This window comes from Antrostomus carolinensis, unplaced genomic scaffold, assembly GCF_000700745.2.
Source record: "Antrostomus carolinensis isolate BGI_N321 unplaced genomic scaffold, ASM70074v2 scaffold6926, whole genome shotgun sequence".
Lineage (NCBI taxonomy): Eukaryota > Metazoa > Chordata > Aves > Caprimulgiformes > Caprimulgidae > Antrostomus > Antrostomus carolinensis.
The window spans coordinates 1-26,687 of record NW_010322403.1 but is presented as its reverse complement, the minus strand read 5'-3'; the positions used below and the strand labels follow the sequence as shown (position 1 = coordinate 26,687).

The 26,687-nt window shown below is 36.0% G+C and overlaps 1 protein-coding gene across 1 annotated transcript; it reads left to right on the top strand.

Moving 5' to 3' along the window:
• Positions 1–309: 309 nt before the first annotated feature.
• LOC104519501 (adenylate kinase 9) lies at positions 310–25,384 on the top strand (the record flags this gene model as incomplete). Its single annotated transcript, XM_010170220.1, has 15 exons — positions 310–426; positions 2,953–3,016; positions 6,184–6,236; positions 6,321–6,417; positions 10,183–10,295; positions 13,444–13,635; positions 14,341–14,466; positions 16,430–16,508; positions 18,025–18,116; positions 20,624–20,763; positions 20,848–21,028; positions 21,470–21,614; positions 23,632–23,751; positions 24,406–24,539; positions 25,228–25,384. Coding segments are annotated over exons 1-15 (1,810 nt in total), but the record flags the coding sequence as incomplete, so codon positions are not given.
• Positions 25,385–26,687: the final 1,303 nt, after the last annotated feature.

Here is a 26,687-nt window from a genome sequence, read left to right as displayed (position 1 = left end):
GTTTAAAAAAGAGCACAGGCAGTTTGAGAGTCAGGAAGAAGTCATTATTAACAACCATATAGTTGCAGCTGTGGATTGGGAGTGGTTACAACAATCCTTTATTTTTTGGAAGCAACTCTTCTCTTAGTAATGGATGCCTTGTGTATATTCTCTAAATGCTTTTTCTCCTTATAGCAGCTTTTGTTACAAAGCAATTCACCTTATATCACATGCAGTTCCAGTTTTAAGTAAGTATAATTTTACACGTATGTAAGCTGCTGTATTTTACAAGCAGCTTTTTTTTTTTTTTCTCTCAGTCTTAGATAATACATGGCTTCACAAGAGGAAAAACAAACTCAGCCCTTTGCAGATATCTTTGATGAAGATGAAGCTGAAAAATCCTTTCTGTTGTCCAAGCCCACTTGCTTAATTATCCTTGGAAAGCCAGTAAGATGTCTGATAGAAGTTTTTTCTTCAGATATTCTGCTAACAATTTTACTTTTCCTTTCAAAACATTGGTTTAGTGACACTGCCAAAAGGATCAAAGACCCACATTTTTATCTTTTCCACTTTACAAATCCTGCAGTGTGGTAAAGATTCTGATCTCATTTAATGAGGCCAATTTTTGGCCTGACTACTCAATTACAATTAGAAGTGTTATTACTGTACTTAACAGTCACATATTGCTCAAAAAGTTTCTTTTCCTTTCACATTGGCAATTGGATTGGTTTTATGTTATTCCAGTATTCTAGCTTTTAAAAAACTTGACAGATTAAAGACAAATAGGCATAAAAGAAGCCTCAGGTTAATGTACTTACAGACATGCAATGAGATATTAAACATTTTAACTTTAATATGAAAAATTTGACGTAATTATATGTCATATATTTGGGTATAACTGAAATCCATCGTGGTGTCCTGATAAAGAGATTTGCATTATATTTTAACTAGAATTCAAAGTCTCTCTTTTTCTTAAATAACCTGTGGCCTCCTTTACTTGGGAAAATTTGATGTTTTGTAATCCTAGACTTCTCAGATTTCTTTTTCCTAAATGTAGGAAACTCTATGGGGGGTTTTACATTAGTGTCTTGGTTTGCTGAAGGGGGTTCTTTTTTAGTGCAAGTTTGCCTTATGTCTATAATGAATCTGATACGCACTTAAAACACACCACCGGTGCCCTGAAAGCTCCTTTCCTCTTGAACATTTCACTTGCCCATGAAATGTGCCTTCAGAGCACCCCACTTCCAGTGTGAACACAAGGTCCTCAAGCAGCTTGCCCTCTGCATTTCTGTGTGATTCTTTTAGGCACCACAACAGAGCCTGAAATGGCACTACGGAAATCTGCTTTGTGCTGACTCACAGGTAGAGAGATAGATGGTGTGTACCTAGAACTGGCAATCAACACAAACTTCATCTGCCCCACCAAATCAAGCCCCAGCCCCTCTCCGCACCCCACCACGTGCTAGTGTAGAGCCATCCTATGTGGTGCAGTATGCCAGCACATAGTCACGTGACAGTGGCAGATTGTATCATGGGAAATGGCCGTAGTGCTAAGATGTGGCTACATTTCCTTTCCTCAAAGACCTTCAGAAGGCTGGAAGGCTCCTGGTCCCTCGTGTTTGCAGAGATCTTCATCCTTCCTTACTCCTTGGCTCCAGTTGCTGGGTAGTGCTTGGCTGCAGATCTTTACATCTGGCCAAACTGAGGAAGAAGGCAGTGTGATGTTCTGCAAATGGATGAGATGCAAACATCACAGTGGGACTGTATAAGGTGATAGCCAACCAGTGTGCCTTATGGTCAGCATGAGACTTGAAAGAGTGCATTCAGCTCAGTAGAAAATGACAGTTGACTGGCTCGCCTCGTTTTAAAAACCATCAGATTTCTAACTGTGCATGAAGAAGGTAACTTGACATTTTTATAGACCAAACCAGCATAAAATACTAATTGAAAGACAATACAAAAGCAAACAAGAGATTTATGTTCTTTTCTGAAGCCATTGCCCTCAGTAGGTGCTTGATAGTAATACCAGTTTTAACAAAGGACTGAAATTGCCCAGGCCTGGCCAAGAGGACAGGGAATTAAATATTCTATTTTTATTATAATTTTTCTTTTTTGTATGGCTGATGTGTAGAGCATCCTTCTTACTAAGATACTTATTTTAAGCTAAAAGCATACTGCCATTAAAGCAAAACCAAATACATATATTCTCATCACACCTGTAAGATGTAAGGTATGACATGGCTGGAGTGTTTGCTGATACACTGTTAACTGGGAGTGTAATTTATTTGTGTTTTTTTTACTATTTTTTAATCACAAAATTTATCTAGGGCAACCACTCTGTCAAAAAAGGTCTTGTGTGTGCTTGAAAGAAGGGCATAGTCCTAAGGGTGGAGTTTTGCAAAATGCCCTTCAGGTAGCTGTACTCTTGGAGGCCTTGTTACTCTTGGTTATGTGGGTTCCTCAGGATTCATGTAAGTGATGAAATTTGGCAGTATCTAAACCAGATTTGTGGACTAACAAGTGGAATTTTTTACATATTCATTGTTTCAGTCAAAGAATACTGTCCCTGTGTATCTTACTCGGAAACGCTGAACGGGTTTGCATCATAACTTGCTTTGAGACTGAATATAATAAATTTCAGTCCTAAAGAGTTTCTCATAGGAATTTGTGGGCAAATCATAGCTGAGTTTATTGGATAGAGTTACTCAGAAATAAAGTCAGTATAATTACTTTGAAAATAATTAACTGCAAAGGACAGTAACAGTACCTTGGCAATGCTACACAGTATAAAATAGAGGATGGGATTAAAAAGAGTGTTTGTGTTTGCCCAGTGCATAAGTCAGAGGCCTCAACCCTGATGGTAGCTTTTAATTGTTTTTATCATATGAAAATATATTGTTTATTGTGTAATATGTTTGGAAATTTTTTTCCTTCTGTCTGTTTTTATTTTAAATATATATTTTTCATTTTAAGGGTTCTGGAAAGAAAACGCTAGCTAGAAAACTAGCACAAATATGGAAATGCATTTTCATAGAAGGTAAACATACACTGTATTTGGAACATTGCTTTGGCTTCGTGCTATCTCTTGGTTTCAAATATCCTCGCTGTTCCCTGTAATTCAACATTACCTGTTTCCAATTGCAGTGAAGATTACTGATAAGGATCAAGTAACCGTTTTGCCAGAAATGTAATTGCTGAAAAATGGCCTTTTAGTTATAGAGAGGCTTAGAAAATAACTTCTTCTTTTTTCCCCCCCCAAAAGGGGGTATACGTCACACATAATAATCAAGTTTTAGTCCCGGTCTTGTAAGGTGGTTCATGTGACCCTTCTTCACATGGAGGCAACTCATTCAACTCTAGAGAATACAGAGATTTTCCAATACAGAGCATGAAAAAATAGGAGGAACTTTCCTTTCTGTTTGTGCAGTGCCTGATACAAGGGGGATGTAGTCCAAGAAACAGAAACGTAGCTTTTTTAACAGGCTGAGTAATAACGAAATGAATGGGAGCTGGCACTTTCAGATTGCTGAAACAGAAATATTTGATGGCTTATTTCAGAAGATGCAGTTAATTTCTGCCACCATGTATTTACCAGAATACAAGATATCATTTCATTTTCTAAGCTATCCATCTCTGTTTCTGACAGTCCCTCTCATCAAAGATTTTTGAAGATCTGTAGAGTAAACCCTGTTGCTTACAACATTATCTTATTCCCTATCAACACATGGCTAGAGATTTTTTTTTTTTTTTCATTTTGAGGCATCTTAGCAAGAAAGTAGGTTCCTATGAAAAATAGTTAAGCCTCTGGCAGTTTTCTTTTGTACTAAATTTTTCAGAAGTAACTAAAAAAAATTAAAAAGCTGTAATTTTTTTAAAGCCCTGGTAATATTTTTGTATCTGTGACATTATAATTCGCAAATCTTGATTCATGCACTTAGGTTTTATGAAAAAAGAAAACTTTTCCACCAGATTTGTCCTACCAGTTTGAAGGCTAATATAATATTTTTAAGTAGAAGAAAGTACATCATAACTTTAACTATGAAGCAATTTCTTGAGTGACTCTTTGGGGACATCAAATTATAAATCTGATTTTATGGTATATAAGTGTAGAGTTCTGATTGTGAACTAAGTCTTTATATATGGATTTTCATTACATTTTTTCTTTTGAATTTGCCCCTTAGTATTTTTTGTGGTTCTAATAAAAGCCTTCTAGTGGATGGTGCAGCACTTCATACTCCTGTGAATACCCGGGCTTGTTTATCAAATGTGTCTTTATCTTATTTTGAAGATTTGGATTTACAGTATGGTAAAATTCAGCTTTAATAAAGTGCTTTTTTCACTTACACAAATATAGAATTTTTAATTTATAGGATTGTCTAACAAAAAATTAATACACGGTCCTAAACATAGGTCAGACCAAAATTGGAAGGGACCTTAGGAATGTATTTAAGCCAATTCACACTGTTTGAATGTATTTAAACCATTACTGTCAAATATCTATCAGATTTGTTTTTAAAAATCTCTTGGCAGTCTATCTCTGTAACACAGTCTTTACCATTAGAAAGTTTTCCTTAATGACTGATGTAAATCTCACTGCATTTTTATTTCTGGTAGATTCAGAGAATTACTCTTTTCTTCTTTTGCTCATGATATGTCTTTTGATCTTCTTTTGTCTAGTGTACCCACACATGTGTACACATGCATTCCTTCAACTTTTGCTAATAGGTTTTTTTCATTTCCACATCAAAAAAAACCAAGAGAAACAAAGAAATTCAACATAGAGAAACATGAATAATTTATTTTAGAAAGGACCTCCAGAAGTCATTGAGTCCGACCTTCCACTCAAAGCAGGGTCAACTAGAGAGGGTTGCTCAGGGCTGTGTCCAATTGAGTCTAGAATATCTCCAAGGATGGAGACTCCACCATCTCCCTAGGCTACACTTTCCAGTGTTTGACCACCTTCATGATGAAAATTTGCTTTCTAATTACACCACTGGAATTTCTCATGTTCCTACTTGTGTCTTTTGCTTCCTGTCCTACCTGCACTTCTGTAAAGACAGTGGTTCTGTCTTTGTGCCTCCCCATTAAGAATTTTAGACAGCAATAAGAGCTGTCTTGTTTTCTCCAGGCTGAACGAGGAGAGTTCTTTCGGCTTCTCCTGGTATATTCAACACTTTTAATCATCTTGTTGCCCTCCACTGGACTTGCTCCAGTGTGTCAATATCTGTCCTGCACACATATTGATAAAATAATCAAAGTTAGAGAATTATTGAATAAAACATCTGGGGTACATGTACAGTCCTGATTTTCATTTGTCTGTGTTTGTTGATACATTCCCTGTCTCAGTTTGGGCCCATGGCAAATAATGCTCTCCTGAACACACCCATTCATAGTATGAAAGACAGTATGTGTGACAGTCATCATTACTAGTAGGAGCAGTTTGAAAACAGCCACTGTGTTCTGGGAAGATTTTAGCTGTATAGGCATGAGCCACCTGGCTTCAGGACCTTTCCCTGGCCTGGTTTATTAATAATATTGATGTGGCCTTAAGGGTCATTCTTAAAAACTTCTATGAGTGTCTGCTTATTTCAATGGTATAAAAGTGTGAAAGACTTCCATTATCATTCTGCTATGATTTCGCTTTCCACAGAGACAGAGGGTAGGCCTTTGAATTTGGTGGGTGTCAAATTTAGTATTTATTTAATTGTAGATAATTAGACTATATAAGGAGTAGGTTTTTAAGGGTTTTTTTAAAAAGCCATTTAGACACACAACTATTTTTGTGTGTCTAAACAGTTCTTTTTCTAAAACTTGCTTTTAAAATTTGGGAAGTATTTGAGCTCCAATACTCATGTCTGGATTACACAGCAGTAATGCTAATTTGATATAAATCAGTAGTTAAAATAATCCTGCAAGGCTTCTGCTGTGTATTTGCCTGGAGTATATATGGGACTAAATTGTAGGTTTTAGGGAAAAAGGTCTACTCAGACATTGCCAGAAGGCACATCCAAGTTATGGGTGGACAAAATATAATAGAGGCCCTAAATTTAATGGCTGTTCATACCAAAATAGTCTGTTTGCTTGGAGCACACATACATACTCTCGTGTGTGTGTGTGAATGTGTGTATCTCTGCATGTACAGTAAAAAATAAATTTTTTTTAATTAATTATTTTAATTTTATTCTGTCTGTTGTGCTTTCTCAGCTTTGGAAGTAATTCAAACAAATATTAAAGAAGAAACAGAATATGGGCTTAAGGTAAAGGTCTAATCTTCTAGTAAGTTTTGTCACATTCTTGACAAATACATATTATATGAGACTATGTTTTGCATTTTACTTTAGTGTCAAGAATTGCTTTTTAAAGGTCAAAATATTTCTGAAGAACTGGTTACAGAAATGATTCTGAAAAAGATTGAGTCACCAGAAGTTGCTCATTTTGGTAAGTATATTTATAGCCTAAACTACTTTGAATGAGCTAGCTATAATTTTAACACACTTTGTATCCATTACTGCTCAAATATAATTTATTTCATATTGGGAGGTAGCATCTTTTCTTGTGCTCATCAGGCTGTGGAATATCCGTGAACTGAGAGTGTATTTAGGGATTAATTTACCAATATGGGAGATCAGAAGGTGTCAAACCAATCCTATGTTGCATTAATTTTGAGAAGATTAATCTGGCCCAAATTTTAAGTGCTGCTGTGACTCTCATTTGACAATACCATCTGGTTAGAAAAGTTTAAGGATTTAAAATACAGATTTTTTTTTTCTTGAATACTTCCATAACAACAACAATAAAACCCCACCAGCAAAAATATTTTAAAATAATGAAAAAGCAGGAAAAAAAATTACTTAAAATGCAAAGTATTGTGGTCTTTTATTTTTTCTTACAACATTGTTTATTCCCTTTTCATTTTTTCACTGAGAGTAAGTTAGATGAGAAGAGAATTGGTAGTGGTAATAATTCTTTTTGAGGAAAGATTATGTTAATTGGGGCTATTAAGACTAGTGCTGCAGATCTTGCTAAAGTCAGCTGGCTTTCCTGAAAAGAAAACAAACATACTGCTAAGTGGAAAGAAAGTAAAAGAAAATGTAGTTTATTTTTCTGGTGCTGAATTTTATTTGAAATTTCCATTAGAGACGGGTATGACAGGTATCATGCCAAGAAAATGTTAAGTTGCTGTTGCTCTGAAAACTAGTATGCTTCTATAAGCTTTCAGTTGCAGTGGGTTTTGTTCCTTCTCTAGTCCAAGACTCAACAGATTTGCAAAAATGCAGCCTTACCTGGTGAAACCAGGCTTTTAAAACAGTAGGCAAAAGACAGAGAAACATGGAAGAAATAAAAAAAAATAAGATGATGAGGAAACAAAAATTTGAAGGAAGAAATAGCAGCAGAAATGCCAGTCTCTTAATCCATATGTCAGAACTTCAATAAAAGCCTGAAGAGATGCCTGTGTTATGAGTTCCCCTCTTTGAGTCAGTCTGATGGTGAATGCTGAAGATGTGTGTGTCACAGAGGACCACAGAAATCCTAGAGACTGTAAACATGACTATAAAGGTTTGGTTCTTGTAGCCAAGCCATTTTCTGTATTACAGATGCCCAAAGTAGCGAGAAATAAAATAACCTACATCCTCACTATTTTTCCTACCAGCTAGAACTCATCTCCAAAACCAATTTTTGTTAAGTATTTTCTAGTTCAAATCACTTTTTGTTTAACAACTATCTTAATATAATCCTTGGAAAGCTTTAGTAGGCTTTCAGTAGGAACTACTGAGTCTATTGGCTATTAATGATTCATTAAAGATTTGAGAAAATTTTGTTTTTAATGCTGTAAGGTACAAGTTTCGAAACAGTACTCACAGTAAGGGATTCTTTTAAATTCTATTCTAGCTTAAATAATAAACTGTCAGAGGTATTCAGAAGTGCTAAAACAAATAATAATATTTAAAAATTGTAAGTCACTAAAAACATATTTTAACTTCTGAAGGAGGTCAGATTTTAAGCTTCTAAGCTGTGTCTTGAAATAAGCAGTCTCTCTTTTTAAAATAACATAGACACTGAAGGACTGGAAAATAACAAGCATATCTGTGTTTTAGGGTATTGTAGGTAAGAAAATACAGAATTATAACTTCTATGTAGCTGATATGCTTGCTTTTTTTTTTTATAGAACAAGAAAACAACCATAAGTTCATATCATGTTATCCTAAATAATATTTGCAAAGGAAAAATTTATGTCATTATCACAGGGGAAAGCTGCTCAATTAGCATGATGTAAATCGAATCAGGACCAAAGTTGTTTATTGATCCATTAATGGCAAGTAATTAACTGGCAATCAGTGAACTGGTGGTCAGTGAAGAGGTTTAGTATCAGCCACACAACAGATAAGCCACACAACAGATAATTATTGCCAAATATTAATAAACGCCTGCACATTTCTAAACACCCTCCTAAAACTAATTCCAAAGAATATACTCAAACTTGCATGGTTATCCATGCAGACCCTCTCTCAAAAGATGGGTGGAAGTTAGAAGCACACATTCTGTTTCCTGAGAATGCATGTTCACATATTTAAGCACACTTGCTGTTGGAAATGTGGGTGCTCTCGATTTGTCTCTGTGTGCCATTTCCTGCGGTCTACTAATGCACACTCCAGTGAGAAAACTCCCGCTGAGCTCACGTACACACACTCCAGGTGTGGGTCACTGTGTGTTTAACCCCGTTCTGTCAGTCCAGTAGCTGGAATGCAGGTTACTCGCAGCATCCATCAGCGAGACAGAAGGTTGTAGTGCTGGCATCTCAAACCTGGTTAGGCTGCTGTTCTTTTACCTTGTTCTGACTTAAAGGTCTCTTCCCCCAGTCACAAATTTTAATGCTTCTTTTAAAGATGGCTCCTTCTCTCCTCAAAAGTTCTTGGTAATCCCTTGGTTACTGTTTGATTTGGTCCATGGTTGTCTTAGGTAAACTTCATCATTGTTAGTCTCCCCACAACATTATCAGTTTGTGGGCAAACATCCTCTCAGAGAACAAAGAGTTTGGGATAATCATTTCCCATGTTGCACTCCCATTCCTCTCACATCAGCTGTTGTTGTCCGGGTTGTGTTGATAAGCAGAGGCTGTGCAGTCTCCCCACGTGTCACTACCAGTTAGAATTCTCTGAAGGTATCCACTACTTAGAATCCAGGATTTTAATTTCCTAGAGAAATGACTATATATTATGCTCTCTCTTGCTTATCCTCTTTTATAAATTTTACATCTGTGGATAGTAGCTCCCTGAAGAGGGATTCGTCTTCAGTCCTAATACCACTTGCAAAGACTACAGCTGTTTTGTGGTGCATAGGCTTGCATTTAAATGGTATCACGTAAAATTCTAAGCATTTTGAGCATGCACCATTTCTCTAAGGGAATATTCTCATTATTGGGCTAAAAAAATCCACCTGATTCTTGTTTATTCTCTCATTCTGGCCTCATGAATATTGAGTTCCTTGCTATACAGTAATTCTTACTGCACTGCATGCAGCCATTAGTAGTGACACTACTCTCCTAGGAACTTGAACCCATGAGTTCATCTGTGGGGCTAAGCATTCTAATAATGGGGAAAGGGCTTTATTACCACCATGCTTGTCATACGTAGTCGGCGTCTGTTTGACAGAGAGGACTCAGCATTGTGAGTCCTGAGTGACAGGATGTTTGCCAAGTTAGGTGCCTCAGTATGTCTACTGTGTGCACAGTGCCTCCTTTTGAAAAGATTTAACATCCAGGAGCACTGTGTATCCCAGAGAGGAATTTGAAAGCCTAGACTGGTAGTTTAAATGCTTTGTATCACAGAGTGGCTACTTTTTGCAATGCCTTTTACAAAATATTTTAATAGCAAAAATGGCCACTAAAAGCATGTTATTTTTTAGGCACTATGAAGTCTGTGCTAGGCACGTGAAACAGGTGGTCTTGAGTATGGTCTTTGATGTCTACTTATTTCTTACATTTCCTAAATGAGTTAACAAACTTTGAGAGTCCTATATTAAGTTGAAAATACACTTTTTTGTCTGTATTTTATCTGAAGTAGACATAGGTACACAATTTTTTTTAGTAGTGTTATGACATGTTTTAAAATTGTGCCACTAAATAGGTGTATTGTTTAAAGGAGGTGAGTGTAACTAGTCCTACATTTAACATAACATATATATTTAATAAAATGTATTTTGCAGGTTATATTCTCAGTGGATTTCCATCTCTCTCAGAAGAATACATGACTGTTTCACAGCAAATAGAGAAAATAAAAAATCTAAAATTAAAACCGGATTTCCTGATTAACATTAAGGTAATGTCATCTTCAGTAACTTGCTAATAATTTTACTAATTACATATTTTTGTGCTGTTTTTCAGGTAGTTTTGATTTTTTCAACTATAGAAAGTCAGTCTTTGTTTTAATACCAGATAATGAGAAATCCCAGTTCTTGAGAATGTATGTTGTATGGTTTAATGTGCAACAGTACAAATAAAAGAGTGATAGTAACTACAGTAGAAATAAACCAGAATTATTGACTTATGTAGTTACATTATCTTCTCCTCTGGGAAGAAGACTGAGACTGAATGCTCATTAAAAATCCTTGCCCCAAAGTCAGATTAATAATTTTGCCTTTGATTTCAGTGGGTTCAAGCTATTTTCACAGGTACATCAGAATTGTAACCATTTTCATTATATCAAGGGAAAGGAAGAAGGTAGATTCTAGATAACTCTGGGAATAATTAAATACTGTTATTAGCAGAACAATTTAGAGAAATCTAGTCTCTCCAAGAAAAAGGAGAGAAGATGTACCTTTGAAAAAAGAACCATCTGATCAAATTTCTCCTTCCCTATTTCCAAATGTGCTGTTATATAGCAGCCATGTCAGCTGTATGACTCACCATAGAAATACAGACATATCCTGAAGTATTGTAATACTTCAAGGGATACCTCAGGAAATTAGTGTGCCTATTGATAGTAATGTGATCTCAAAATAAGTGTAGTGTGCCTGTTGCTAGCAATGCTATCTCAAAAGCTCTATATTTTCTGTAGAAATCAATTCTCTGTTTCTGTAACAATTTGATGTTAGCAACTACAATATTTTCTTGTTATCTCAGGTTTTTCATATGTATTTGAAGGGTAGGTGTTAATGATTTAGAAAGGAAGAATTATTATTTATTGTTTGTTTTGTTCCACTCCCAATTCCACAGTAAAATTTTAAGATACTCATCTTCAGGCCTGTTGGGGATCTGGGGACTCAAAGTGTGTATTAATGCAAGTACAATTTAGGACAGGTCAGATAGAAGTTTTATTAACTATGATCATAGTGACCAAACTTTCAGACAGCATCTCCCTCTCTGCTCCCCTGTTCTCTGCTAAATGATTGCAGAGACCCAGCCAGCTTTTTGTTTCAGGAAAAAAAAAAAAAAAGAAAGAGGTGAGTCAAACCAATCCTTTCAACGTTAACAAAGTCAGGTGTCCTGGAATGAATGGACTCCTTATGTTGCTTGCTAACAGCCACAATTCTAAGAAGGAATCAAACAGTATATAATGTGACCATGTAGAAAGAAGGCAGTCAGTGGAGCCTATAGGAGTGGCACACCCAGTATTGTCTTAGCTCAGAAGTGGGGAGGTTAGAATCATAGAATCATTTAAGTAGAAAAGACCTTTAAGATCATCAAGTCATGTTAGCTTTTATTTGAAAGGACTGTTCTTGTATTTAGGAAAAACTTCTTAGCTAGACTTCTCAAATCTTAAATATTAATTATTTTACCGCCACAGACCACATCCAGATTTATTTGTGTTTAATGTTAAACTAAATTTGTGTCTGCAGGGCTTTTTATGGAAAGACCATTGCTTACTCTTCCAGAGCTCCAAACTGCTGATCTCCTTTAGCATCTGAGACAATGACACTATGCTTTTGGGTAAAAGTAAAGTTCTAAGAGTTCAGAGTCACCTAGTAAAATTGGCTTAATGTTAGAATCATAGAATCGTTTAGATTGGAAAATACCTTTAAGATCATTGAGTCCAGATGTAAACCTAGCACTGCCAAGTCCTCCACTAAACCACATCCCTAAGTACGACATTACCACATCTTTTAAATACCTCCAGGGATGGTGACTTGTGCTCTAGCCCCTTCACCAGCTTTGTTGCCCTTCTCTGGACACGCGCCGGCACCTCAATGTCCTTCTTGTAGTGAGGGGCCCAAAACTGAACACAGTATTCAAGGTACAGCTTCACCAGTGCCCAGTACAGGGAGACAATCACTTGCCCACTCCTGCTGGCCACACTATTTCTAATACAAGCCAGGATGCTATTGGCCTTCTTGGCTACCTGGGCTCACTGCTGGCTCATATTCAGCCAGCTGTTGACTAACTCCCCCAGGTCCTTCTCCACTGGGCAGCTTTCCAGCCACTCCTCCCCAATCCTGTAGCGTTGCATGGGGTTGTTGTGACTCAAGTGCAGGACCTGGCACTTGGCTTTGATGAATCTCATATGATTGGTGTCAGCCCATTGAACCATCCTGTCTAGATCCCTCTGTAGAGCCTCCCTATCCTCAAGCAGATCAACACTTCCGCCCGTCTTGGTGTCTTCTGCAAACTTATTGAGGGTACACTTGATCTTGTCATCCAGATCATTGATAAAGATATTAAACTGGCCCCAATCCTGAGCCCTGGGAAACACCATCCACCAACTGAATTTAACTCCATTCACCACAAATCTTAAGGCTCAGCCTCCAGCCAGTTTTTAACCCAGTGAAGAGTACACCCATCCAAGCCATGAGCAGCTAGTTTCTCCAGGAGAATGCTCTGGGAAATGGTGTCAAAGGCTTTTCTAAAGTCCAGGTAAACAAGATCCACAGCCTTTGCCTTGTCCATTAAGCAGGTCACCTTGTCATAGAAGGAGATCAGGTTAGTCAAGCAGGACCTGCCTTTCTTTAAACCCATGCTGACTGGACCTGATCACCTGGTTGTCCTGTATGTGTGACATGATGGCACTCAAGATGATCTGCTCCATAACATTGCTCAGCAGTGAGGTCAGACTGATAGGCCTTTAGTTCCCCAGGTCCTCCTTCTGGCCCTTCTTGTAGATGGGCTCTTGGCATTAATTCCAAGAGCAATCAGAAGCTTGTCTGCAAAATACTTGTATTCATAAACGACACCTACTCTTGTTATAGTACAAGGTATAACTTGCATGGTAAAATGTGCTCAAGTAGTGGCTGTGCTTCTGATTCAGAATGTAAAATGCTGATGGGGAAAAGCCATACAGGCATTTAAGTCTTTCTTTAATATTTGCTGCTTTTGAAAATTTTGTGTTTACTCGGAATGTTATTGGAGAAGGTGTTTATGAATTCACATATTTACCAAACAGACTCCTAGCCCCAATTCTGCAGTTTCAGGAAAAATCTTTTTATAGCAGTACAATAAACCATTTTTTTTTCCTTTTAATTGTTCCTTGGTAGTGTTCAGACTATGACTTATGCCAAAGAATATCAGGACAAAGGCAGCACCCTGATTCAGGGCAGGTATATCAGAGGAACCAGTGGGATCCTGATGTTATTGAAAAGCATAAGAAAGAGAAAGATCAGCATGAGGAAGAGAATGAAGAAGAAGATGAAGAGCAGGAAGAAGAAGAAGAAGAAGAAGAAGAAGAGGTAAATATTGCTAATTTCTGAAGTGAAAAGTATTATAATGTACTCTAGACAAAGCAGAACAGATTCCAATATTCTATAATATCACCATATTACATTGCAAATTAATTTTGCTGAACTCTAATCTTAATTCAGTTTCTGTTCTGCTTTAAGGTAGGTGGGATAGTACTTGAATGGTAGGTTTAAATGGCGGCAAACAACAGTTATTGTATAGCTTAACCTGGATTCAGTTTCTAACTCAGAAGTCACTGAACTGTTTCTTGCTGTAAGTTAAAGGGGTTTATCAGGAGAATGGTGACTCTGTACTGTCTGTTTCTTGGTGTAAGCAAATAAGAAAGTCTTAATTTTTGTGTATTGTGGCAAGTTTTACTAGCATTTGCAAGATACCAGCTTGCTTTCTGGTTTTGGTGTTAGACTACTGCAAATGGATTGGTTTTTTTTCTTGAAGGTATTAATTTTTAATTCAGGTTTAATTGTTCTAGTTTATACTGCTGGCCAGAGACTTATCAATGCAAATTCTAGGCACATTCTTCTCAATTTGCAGAAACTACACTTAAACAGGATAGGATAATGGTCAGCAATCACTGGGCTAATACTCATTGCAATACTCTGGAAAGTTACTTTATTTACCTTTGAGTAAAGACAAAAACTAGTTTAATACATTGTTTTAATTCTATATTTTAAAGTATTTAACTTTTCCTTCTACAGACTGCAAAAGATCCACCTATGATGTCAGAATTTTTGCATCAGTTAGTGCAGAGGCCTGAAGATATTCTTGAAAATGCAGAGGAAAGACTTAAAACATATAAGGATATAATGCTTCATCCTTTAGAAGTAAGAAAAAGCAAAATACTATGATTGTGGATAGCAAAAGACTTTTTAAAATATCTTGCATTATTTTGGTTTTTTTTTTTAAGTTTGCGATTTATTGTACAGAGGTGGTCACAAGGCATGCTACAACATGTCTCCAGATTCTGAAATTCATTCTGAAAACAATGATAGAAAGTTGTCATCTGTAGGTGTTGTTTCTGCTCTGGAGTCAAGATAATGTAATCCTCTTGGAGTTTTAAAAGTGAAACTATACCTGCCACCACAGATGCTTTATTAATCTAGGAAGTGAAGTATTTGAATAAGCCAGTGTATCATCACCATTACCAGAGTCCATTCTAGCAGGCAAACCCATAAGAAATCTGCTCTTTGCATCCAGTGCCTTCCACTCCAATACATCCCCTTCCTCACCTGCTTTACTTCCTGCAGATTTGTATACCCAATATTAGTCCATCAGTTTGCTTTATCACCCGTTTCATTTCTGCAGCTGTGACATTGTTGGGTTTTTTTCTTTTCTTGTTGTGTTCAGGAAATTTGTATTTACTATGTATCTTCTTTTTTCCCCAAAAAAACCAGAACGGGTCCGATGCAATTTCCCTATGGATTAGATAAGCCTATAGATAAAATTGTGTAATCCTGTATCATGCTCATTGATAGAATAACAAACTTGTTACTAAAGGGGAAAGCAAAAAACATTGTATGTTTAATCATTATACAATCTCACATGGATTTCTTGTAAGTAAACTAATGGAAAGTTACTTTTGGATGTACACCAAACTTCAACATGTTCCACTAGTTGGTAGGTCTTACTTAGGCTTCACTCATGATGAACATATTAGTGAACATATTTAGTGGTCCACCAATACGTTAAAAGAACATAGGGGTTTATCAGTGGCCCAGGTAGAGGTTGAGATGCTGAAACTGAAAAAAAAAAAGCTTGTAAGATGTGCAGTTTGCACTGAACTGGGATAAGTAGAAAGTATTTTGGAGAACAGACTTATTGACAAATTGCTGGGATTAAATTAGTGTGAAATACTACAGTTAGGGAGGGAAACCTAATGAACAACTACAACGTGAAATAATTGGCTAGACCTCAGTACTGCAGGCAATCTGCAGTCTATGGGGTTTTAGTTAGTCATAAGCTGAGTCAATAAATGTGATGCTATTGTACAAAAGCAAATATTATGGATTTACTAATAAGATCATTTTATATGAGAAACACAAACTGTTGTCTTCTCTGTGGAAGAGTATTAGAAAGAAGGAATATTTATAGTATAGAAGACTTAGACTAGATGCAAGGAAATGAACTCTGACCGTAAGTGTAGTGAAGAACTAGAATAGATTACCTAGAAAGCTGTAAAGTCCCCTTCACTAGGCTTTTTCCCTAGGCTGGGGTTAGACCAACATCTGTCAGAAACTGAGTGAGTGTTCTCAGTCCTCAGGCAGAGACATTAACAGACGTGGGTTGTCTGTTTTAGTCTAGTATCTTATTTACTAATGGGAAAATTGAAAATAAGATAAATAAAATATATTGTTCAAATTTTACAGAAGTTGAGAGTGGGGACCAAAATGAAAGTGTTAGTCTCATGGCTGGTGTTTCCAAGATATCTGTTAATTGGCACCATCTTCCAGCAGAGAATTAAGGTAGTTAGACAATTAGAAGTTGAATTAATACACAAAACATTACTGTATCTTGATTCTTTGTAGCTCTCTTTGCATTTAAGCTAGGATATCTAATTTGGTTTCTGAACCCATTGTAACTCCAGTTTTGGAATTCTGTCTGTACTTATCCATCACCAAATAAAAGTTTCTCTCTAGAAGATTTAATAAGTCATCAGTACAATGAATCTTGGTTTTGCTGAAGTCCATGGGAGTCCAGCCTTTGATACATATAGGAACAGAATGAGCTCCAATGTCATTATCTGGTTAACTACACTCAGTTGATGTGTATGTCTTTGCTCTTAAATAGGACTTGCTGGCTGAACAGGATTGTCAATATCGTATTGAACTAGATGGAAATCAGCAACCAGATGATCTCTTTGTAGTAAGTAAGCTAGACACCAACTCAGTTAACCTCCACTAGAAAATAATTTATCAATTCTGTATTGTTTTATTTATTAAGGTGTTGGAAAAAATTTAAGTTGCGCATAAAACTCATTTAATTACTTTTAGAAAACATGACCTTTGAAATGCTTGCTTTTGTTGCTCTATTAAAACAATTATAAGATTTGCTGCACTGCCCTTGGGCCTTATATATGTTACATGAGAATGTTTTCAGGCAGGCTACAAACTCTTTTGTATTGTATCCATCTCTTTTTAGCACTTCTTTTGTGTATTTATATAAAATATCATTATTAACATGAAAAATTAAAACACTTTCAGTATGACATATTTACAGATTAGGCTTATTTTGTGCTGGTGTCTAAAATAATGACAGAATTTTTATGGACTTTGATATTGTTTTATAGTGTAATAGAAGATACTTCATTCTTTCCCATCTAGATTTTTAGCTCATAACATAACAATTCATTCTCCCTATTAAAAAAACCTACAATGATAAAATGTTAAGATAAATAATCTTATCCTCTGCCTCAGAAATAAGAGTTGCATCAAATCAGGAACTAAAGTATGGGGTTGAAATTAAGTGAGAGATTGCCTTTGACAATGTAGGAAGTGAGCTGCCCCTGCAGTTTCCCTGCTGTTTTTTGAAACAAATTGAATAAATTGTAATTCTCTAAGTATTACTTCAATTTATGCTTAACTTTGCTACCAAGAGTAATCCTATGGGAAAGAAAAAAACAGTAACTTTGCAGAGCTGGAACATAAAATTTCCTCAGTTGTGATCTGTTTGTGAACATTAGGGACATGGTTTAGTGGTGGACTCAGCAGTGTTAGGTTTATGGTTGGACTTGATGATCTTAAAAGTCTTTTTCAACTAAAACAATTCTATTATTCTATAAGATTTATAACAAAGGTAATTAAGTTGTATAATGATTCCAACCATTTTACCTGTAAGTAAGGCAAAGACCTCATATGAAACTAGTCCAAACATGAGACAATTTATTTTTTCATTTAAAGAACACTTTAAACGATTAAAGATTGAATTCAGGAGATACTTCAGTTAAATTTAATATAATCTGATTCTCACTGGCAGACATCTGGTTTAAGTATCTTTTAAAATAAATTACTCAAAGGGTATTACTTGCAATTACTTGCTGATCTCCTAAAGAGATTTTCCTCCTTTTCACATTGTAGCTCATCTGAATACTTCCACTGCTCTGTGAGAAATAATCCTTCAGAGCCTATTCCTTTAGAAGGCTTAGGATTCACAGCATAATGGGCAGATATAAAGGCTGTGATTCAGCATTTTGCACTGCCTGGATCTACCTAATAGCTTGTTAAAACTCAGCTCAAAAACTAACTTGACTCCAAGCTAGAAATTCGTCCTCAGTGTATATGTAGCAATTATAGAAATAATGTTACAACTTTAAAAATACTATCGGGGTCCTTATCACCAAAGCAGTTTTAATTGCTACTAAGTCGAGTCGTTTTCTCTTCAGTCAGTGGTAGTTCAACTTCAATCTCTGGGTGTTCAAAGTGGAGCTCCTATAACTAGACTTCAAAATCAAGAAGAAATGCTGGAGGGACTGGAAAATGTAAGTGTGTTTTTCTAAAATGTGATGGACTGTAATAATTATAAAAATATATTTTTTTTTCTACTGTAAGCTTATAACATCATTGTTTCACAAAACCCAGTTTCTTTTAGCATGCAATAAGGGCATTTTTTGAGCCTTGATTTTCCAGAAATTTGAATTTAAGATAATTCTGGGACTGAAATCCACTTAAAAGAGTGTGAAAGGAAAAAAGTCTGTCATTAAAAAAAAAAAAAGCTAGGTGATTATAATAAAATTTTGAACAAAATGTTTATTTTGGCAATAGAGGAAGAAAGAATTCCTTCCAAAAAAATAAAGAAACTTTAGTCAAATGATAACAATCTCAGCAGCTGACTCTTAGCTCAGTCTTTACTCTTTTCCTGGATGAGAAACAGCATACTAATATAAATTTAGTAACCTCCTGCATAACTGAAATCACATACATGATATTTCCTCTCATTAATTAGAACATGACAAGTTAGTGATGAATTTTTCTGAATCATGACAATTATAATTTGTGTCCCTTCCAAATAAAACTGAAAACCAGAAGTCTTTGCGTAAATACCTTCACGTACATTCACTCACAGTCATCTTTCCTGTTTCTTAAACAAAACTTTGAATACATGAGCGGCACTGTAACTGGGAGACCCCGCTATACATTTTCAGAGAAACATCCCTCCCTTCACTTTTCTGTTTTCTCTGTCCCTGACAAATCCACAAGTGAAGGACTTTCTGTGTCAGAGGTGTCCTGGTTTCGCTAGGATAGAGTTAATTTTCTTCTTAGGAGTTAGAATAGTTTTAGTTTCAGTGTAGGATTTGTTATAAGAATGTTGATAAAGTACCGGTGTTATAAGTTGCTGCTGGAGCACAAGGCCATCGTGTTTGGCTGGTTCACAGCTGCACTAGGACTGGGAGGGAGAAGTGTAGTGAATAGCAAAACTCCAAATTGACATTTGGATGTGCCAATTAGATATTCCATATCATATCATGTCATGTCAGTATATTAACCAGGGCTGACCAGAAAGTGGGGGGATTCTCTCAGACTCACTCTTCCGGGGTTTTGGTTTCAAGACTCTCTCGGCTCTGAGGTTGCTGGCTGGCACAGGCTGGGCATCGGTCAGTGGATGGGGAGCAATTGCACCGTGCATCACTCAGTTATATATTCTATTATTACTGTTGTTATCATTATAATTTTATTTTAATTAGTAAATAGTTTTTATCTCAACCCGTAAGTCTCCTTGCCCTCTTCTTTCTAATTATCTCCCCTACTTCCTGGAGGAGGGGGTGTGGGGGAGAGAGTTGAGAGAGCAGGCTGTGTTTGGCTGCAAACCAAAAAGGGGAAACCACCACAAGAGGTCATCTGTATTTATTGTTTAGTCAGTCAGTGTGTTTGTGTTAGTCTGTGTATAAGTTTTTAGCATCCACAGTATCTGGGGCAAGGAATTCTGCAGCTTAACTGGACGTTATATACAGAATTGCTTCCCTTTGTGTTGAACCTGCCACCTTTCAGCTCAGTGTCCTATAGTTGTTGAAATGCAAAATTCAGTAAATAGTTTCATTCTATGTATCTGCCCTCTGATAACTCACGATTACAGACTTACGTCTTGTTCTTATATAGCTGTCTTGTTTCTGGACTGAAGAGTTCCAGTCTACTTGATCTTATTTCTTCTTACATGAAAATCTTTTTGTGTGATTGATCAGTCATATTAGCTTTTTCTGAAACTTTTCCAATTCTGCTGCATGCTTTTTGAGATTCGTGTAGCAGAGCACATAGCAGTAAAGGTGAGAGCAGGATTTATACAATAAAAAAAAAAACCTTTATCTCCTATTCTCTCTTTGATAAAAATTTCTAACATTCAGGTTGGTTTTCTGACTGCTCTTGGGCATTGACCAGGTGTTTTCATAGAAGTATGTATGTGGTGATTTCACTCTTTTGGCTTGCATCCTAACACAGTCACTCTCACTTTCCCCCCCTTCTGCAGTTCTTCACAGCCAGCACTTGTCTGTACTATTCTGAATAATTTAGAGTCTCCATAAACTTTAGGATTCACACACTATTCACCTTCTGTAAAAGGTCTGTTAAACTTGCTCCTGTCACATGACGTTTCTACATGCCTAAAAGGGGTATTTTGGCCTTGCTGTTCCCCCACACAGACTGTGGTCCTTTCTCCATCCCCTTTAGAAGAGTTCTTGGCCATATTCTGTCATCTTCAATGAATGGCTGGTTTGTGCATCTTTATAATTTTTAACTTCTGTAAATAATAAATGAAGCTTATAGGAACTATTTTAAGTACTGTTTTTATTAAATAAAATTAGAAAACTAAATAGTTTCTCCTTAAAATTGTCCTATAATTCTGAAATAAGTAATTTTAAAAAGACATTCTAAAAAGTGTGATGTGTTTTTCTTTTTAGGTTTGCCTATTTTCCAGCAAAATATTTCAAAAAAGGATAAGGCGTTTGTAGCTTCAGACAAAAATTACATGTGCTGTTATTGCTGTTTTAATAAACAGGATGAACTTTTCCGGGTTCTGTCATCTTACAAACTAATAGCACACAGATATCGATGGCGTAGAAGCAGGTGGGGGCAGGCATGTCCCGTGGCTCTAAAGGAAGGTGATATTGTAATGGGAAACCCAGACTTGGCTGTCAGGTTAGCAGATTTTGACACTTTTTATTTTTATTTCTGTTTTATAAGATAACTGTCTGTATCTGTTAACTTCTCTTCTTTTTTAAGTTTTCTAGGTAAAATGTACATACTGTCATCCCCAGAGGCACTGAAAACATTTATGTTGAATCCACGGCCTTACCTGTTACCACCAATGCCACTTCCTCCTTGTAAAGTACTAGTATTTGGTCCTCCATTCTCTGGAAGAACAACTATTTGTAACCTAATTGCACACAAATATAAAGGAAAGGTAGGTTTATAAATGTCTTATGTAGCAAGGGTATCAGCTGAGGCTTGGGAATCAGTTAATCACTTTCTTATTCCTGTTATTAGCATACACCTTGCAAACATATGGATTACAGAGGAAACATAGTAATCTATTGAAATTCATTTACATAAAAATAGATGAATTTCAAAAATATTTTTATTTACCCTCTATATAAGACAAATAGTTGTCAGTTATTTGTCTTAGCGTAAGAATATTATGAATAACTATTGTATCTAAGATAATTAAACATAAATGCAAATTACAAATTATTTTTTCCACAAAAAAAACCCCTGCACTAGAATTATATGTAATTTTTACTGAAATTTGCAGAACTTTTCCAAATTCATTTTGTTGTATAGAAATTGGATCAGATGCTGTAGTTCTCTTCTGTCATATTTTTATTTTTTAAAATCATTTCACTAGGTTCTTGATATCACCAAACTCATTCAACCCCGTATGGAAGAAGCAAGAGAAGAAAACATGGAGCAAGTGCGAAGGGATACAGTAGAAAAGGCTATAGAAGCAGTGAAAAATAGGCTGAAATTAGAAAATCAGTCAAGAGAATCAGGTGAGTAAGGTGTTCCGTGGTCCTTGAAGCCATCTTATTTGCTTTAGGTTATTTAGCTGAAGCAATTGCTGTCACTTCGACTTATAAAATATTACAGAAGTTGTTACAGTTGCTGTGCATTAAGTATGAACTAAAAGAATATGCAGTGAAGGGAATAGCTGAGTAGAATTCAGTATTTTTTATATTATATATAAATCCTCTGAAGTTGAGAGCCACGAGTACGTGAGAGTTTTCTGAGCTCTTTTTGAAAGAAGAGATTGGTTCTGACTGATACTGGTTGGAAACTTTCCATTTGAATGACTTTCTGACAAATTAAATCTCTGCAAAATTTTCTTCAAGAAAGCAGCTTGTCAGCTAGGCTGATGTCAACCCACAATCTACATATTTTCCACTTTGGAGCAGCCTTCCAAGTATGCTGTCTCAGATGGCACATTCACAAGACTCTCCACCTCTGGTCACATTTAGACTTCTTAAGCTCCCCAGGTTTTTGCAGCTTGCTGAGTTCAGAAAATATTTTGAAAAGGTGAAAATAACACATTCTTTCAATATCTTTTAAACAAAATCTGGATTTTCTTTTTGCAGGAAACATAGTGGGTTTTTTTTCAAAATTATTTCTTTTGAAGTGAAAATTTTCCATTGAATTGGAATTACCTTTTCCAGTTAGCTCTAGTTATGGTTCAGATGGACAATCAGGCCATTTTACCTCATTCAAATAAACAAGAAATCACTGTATTTGACTTACTCATGAGTAGGTAACAAGAAGTCTGTATATTCCTTTGGTGCTGCAAAACAGTAGCTGACAGGGATACAAAAACCACGGGTGTTGCAGTAAGAATAATTGTGAACTATGACACCAAAATTAAAACCATTAAGCAATGTTATGTTCCAGATTCCTGGCTATGTAAATACTTTTAAGGACAGGTATGTAAAACCATATTAGCATTAACGAGAACTTAATCCTAAATAATAAGCTTGGAGAGCTCGAGCAATTTTATTGCAAAACAGAACTACAAACAGATGAAGGATGTAAATTGTCACAGAAAGTAAGAAAGCTTTAGAAGGGGAAATTAAATATTTCTGGAAGCTTGAATCTACATCTAGAAGTAACTATCCCAGAAAGTATTTTCTATTCCTAAGGAAATTATTTACTTGATTACCTAGTAAATTTTGCCTTTCGAGGGAATTACAGAGAATCACTAGAATTATGCAAAAGGCACATATAAGTTTAATTAGTTAAATGCCAGTTAGTCCATTTCAGGGATAGACAGTGAGGCTATGAAACTCCGCTGAAGTCAACAGAGTTTCTGTCTAGTGTCAGGAGATTGAAGCAGTTGGTGCTAAGGACATAATATCCGTGTCATGCACAGAGGACTTTCAGACTAGCGGTATTGTGATTTCATGGGCTGAGCACTTAATGATTTCAGCATAGTAAATATGCATCTGGAAGGAATCAGTTAGTTTGCATGTTCCAAGACTGCTTTGCCAAGTGTACCAAAGCATGGGAAGGATCAGGAGGTTCACTCAAAACATACTCTCCTGATTCAAACTAAAAAGGTAACATATACACAGTCAGAGGATCCCAGTCTGTTAATGTGCTCAGATGATGTCCAGCTCAAAAAGAACCATGTTGTTCTGTTTAGGAGTAAAATAGGGGAGAGTATTAAATTTGTTGAACTGAAGAAGTGTTCAGGACTTACGTATTTTTAAAATATTTTCTGGCTTTTGTCATATTTCTGATGTTTTTTCTTTTAAGGTGAGAAACAGGCATATAAAACCTGATACTGGAAGAGAGCTATTTGTGTCTCACAGGCTGATGGGTACTAGTCTTACCTTCACTAGGGCTGGAAAAGTGCTTGTGATTCCTAGGAGGTGTGTTGGGGGATTCCACAGATTGGGAAGCTGCAGATGAAGAGAAGGTTGGAATGTAGCTGTGTTCAGTCAGATGGATTTTGTGGTGAAGTATTTGTTTCCTACTGGTCTAGTTTTCTGTAAATTTAATATCATTTCATAACTATAGGAGATTTGGAAGAACATAGTAGTGTCAAAGAAGCAGATGATTCTGAAGATCCCACTGAAACAAGAGAGGGAATAAACTTGGAAGAGGAGACTACTATAAAATCTGCCATCATCCAAAAAGGTAAAAAGTAAATCTTAGCTATTTTAAGCATGTCATTCCATGCATTAGATGTGTCTTGCAAATTAAAAAGTGAAAGATAATATATTTTTTTCTGCATTTACACTTGTAGGACTATTTTAAATTTTTCCTTGTTGCTGACACTGTCATTTTGAGAAACTTAAAATGAAATGGTTAATTTTAATTTAACCCATTAATAGCATATTAGTGTACAGGGGAAAAAACTCCCACTGACCTTTGTAGGAGCTAAGCATGTATTTTGATGAAAAGTTTGATATTTTCACTTACATATCTTTTTATAGCATAAGATTGTTTCAGAATTTTTTAATAAATAAGGAGAATAGGTGTTAATTTACATACAAACAAAAAAGTGAAGAGATCTGAATTCAGGAGTAAAAAAGTTAAAAAGGGGTTTTTTTGTAATGAGAGAGCAAACCAAGTTCTTAAAACTTATCTTTATTAGATACCCTCTAAAACTGCATTCAGAAGAACTGGTATTTGATTCTTTCTTCCTTTGATTGTCTAATATTGCTTCAAATGACTGCTGCTCTGTAATTATGAAGCGGCTGGATTTAATTGCCTAGCAGTTATTCTTGACCAGAGGAAATAAGTATTTTAGAATTTTGTGAAGCACTTTAAAAAATTCTATATTGTTAGGAATGTCAGAGATAACTGCTGACCACCCAGAAGTTCAAGCGATGGTAGAAGAAGCCATGAAAAGTGCATCAGTCTCTGAAGTTACACTGTCACCTGAAATGTATGCTGAAGTGCTGGAGAGAGCTATTGCAGAGGTAAAACTACAAGTACTATATAGCAAAGCACTTGTTTTCTAAGAGCAACCTGTAAGAGTTTATACATTATCAATATATGTTCTTAATTTTTCCATTTGAAAGATCAGTTTATATCACACAGTCTGAAAGCTTACATAGGATTGAGGAGAGACTGAGCAAGATCATGAAAGACAAATCTATTGAGGACTACTATATGTATAAAAATTATTTCTGTCTTGCAAAGTACCTGGACTACAAAGGTACTGAAAGGCTGTTAAAGGCATTAAAGACTGGGAGAATTATCTGAGGAAAGTATCACTGTATGGTTGTCCTATTTTTCTACTCTTGGTCACTATTAAAGAGCTCAACACCAGATACAGGTATTTGAAAGGAATTGTATATGAATGTTTATCCAAGAATCTTGAATTGTTTTAAATTTGTTCACTGGTTTGTAACTATTGAAACTGGAATCTGAATTCTTTATAGGCAACCTTAAAAAATTGCTGGCGTATTAATCTCTTTTAGTTTAAAATGTTTTTATTTCACTCAGACATAAAAAGTTATAAATGTCTTACTTTTTATTGACCTGAAATGACAATAGGGAAAAATCATAAGATTTAGAAAATCATTTTGTACTGTGCAGTCTTTTTGAACAGCTCACAGACTATCTTAGTCTTTTTATGTTACTGAACTTGACATTTTACAACAGCTTCTGAAGACGAACAAAGACAGGTTTCCTGGTGCTCCAGAAAAAGGAGGATGGGTAGTGGATAACTACCCTCTGTCAGCAGGTCATTGGTCAGCTTTATCAGAAAAAGGACTTTTACCTGACACTGTTGTCTGTCTGAAGAATACAGAAAAAGATGGTTAGTAAATGCACACTAATGAAACTTAATATTTTGTTTTTTCTGTGTTGATAACCTGTATGTAAAGCACACTTATAAGAAAAATGAGTAGTTATGTCTCATTTATAAAGTTTCAGGGGTCTAGAGAAGGAAGAACCCAGTGAATCAACAAGGGTGCCCCAAATTTCTTACAATTTGGATTAAGTGAATTACACGGAATTAAAAACAGGAATGCTTTACAAAAGCAGTAAAGAAAATTCCTCCTATTTATAATGCTATTTATAATTTCCTCCTATTTACAATGAGCAGTAAATACCACTGGACTCGCAGTTTCAAACTTCTGTATTCTGTGTCTGTCTGGGCACCAGCTTGCCATGTGGCTCTCAGTCAAATTTCCCTGCCTGCCTATTGGTTTCCCCACTTGCAAAACCGGATTTTAGATACAAACTTTCTCTGCTTGAGAGAAAAGGGAGGAAGAGATACTTGTATGCAGGTGTATCCTGTTCCCCAACCTGGGGTCAAAAAAAATTGAGCAACTTCTTATCCAGATTGATACAATAGCTTAGTACCCATGAATTCAGAGGAAGGGATTTTTATTGTTTCCAGCAGGAAGGAGAGTTGACACTAGGCATGAAAAACTGAACAGATTCATGCACAGTTAAAAGTTTTACCTGCCAACTCATGTCTTAATGGTTATGCCTGCTTGATTCATATCACACCACAAGTTTCATTGCCCTGTGGCAATGTTTGATCATTACCTGTTCAATCCAGTCCATTATCAAAAGGTCTTTCAGTAGCAGAAACTTCCCTTCAAGAAAGGAATGATAGGTCTATTCATACTTAGTTCAAGAAAGCTTAGTAAATGCCCGATATTAGAATCAGTCCAGAGAACTTTTCAAACCCTTGTCCCTGAGCAAATCAAGGTTACGCAGTTTACTCAAAACAGATTTCCTTTTTTTTTAAAAAAAAAAAGCTTTTCAAAAGCATGGAATCAGATCAGCTAATCATCCTTACAACTCAGCTACAGTGCCTAAACCACATAGCCACATAGCTTTGTGAAATTTTGTAAGAGCTTAACCAACTTAACTAAAAGCCTTTCATTGTGGCTGGAGCATGTATACAGACCGAATACATTTCTATGAGAAAGTTCTAGATCTAGAGTTTGTCAGAAAATCGTAGTTGCTGCTCCTGTTATTCAAGAAAACTTCACCTCAGATACTTCCAGAAAGTACTTGAGGACAAATTGCGTTTCCGTGCCTCATCTTTGCTTCCCAGACATTTCAAGCATATTGAAATCATAGAATGATAGCATGGTTTGGGTTGG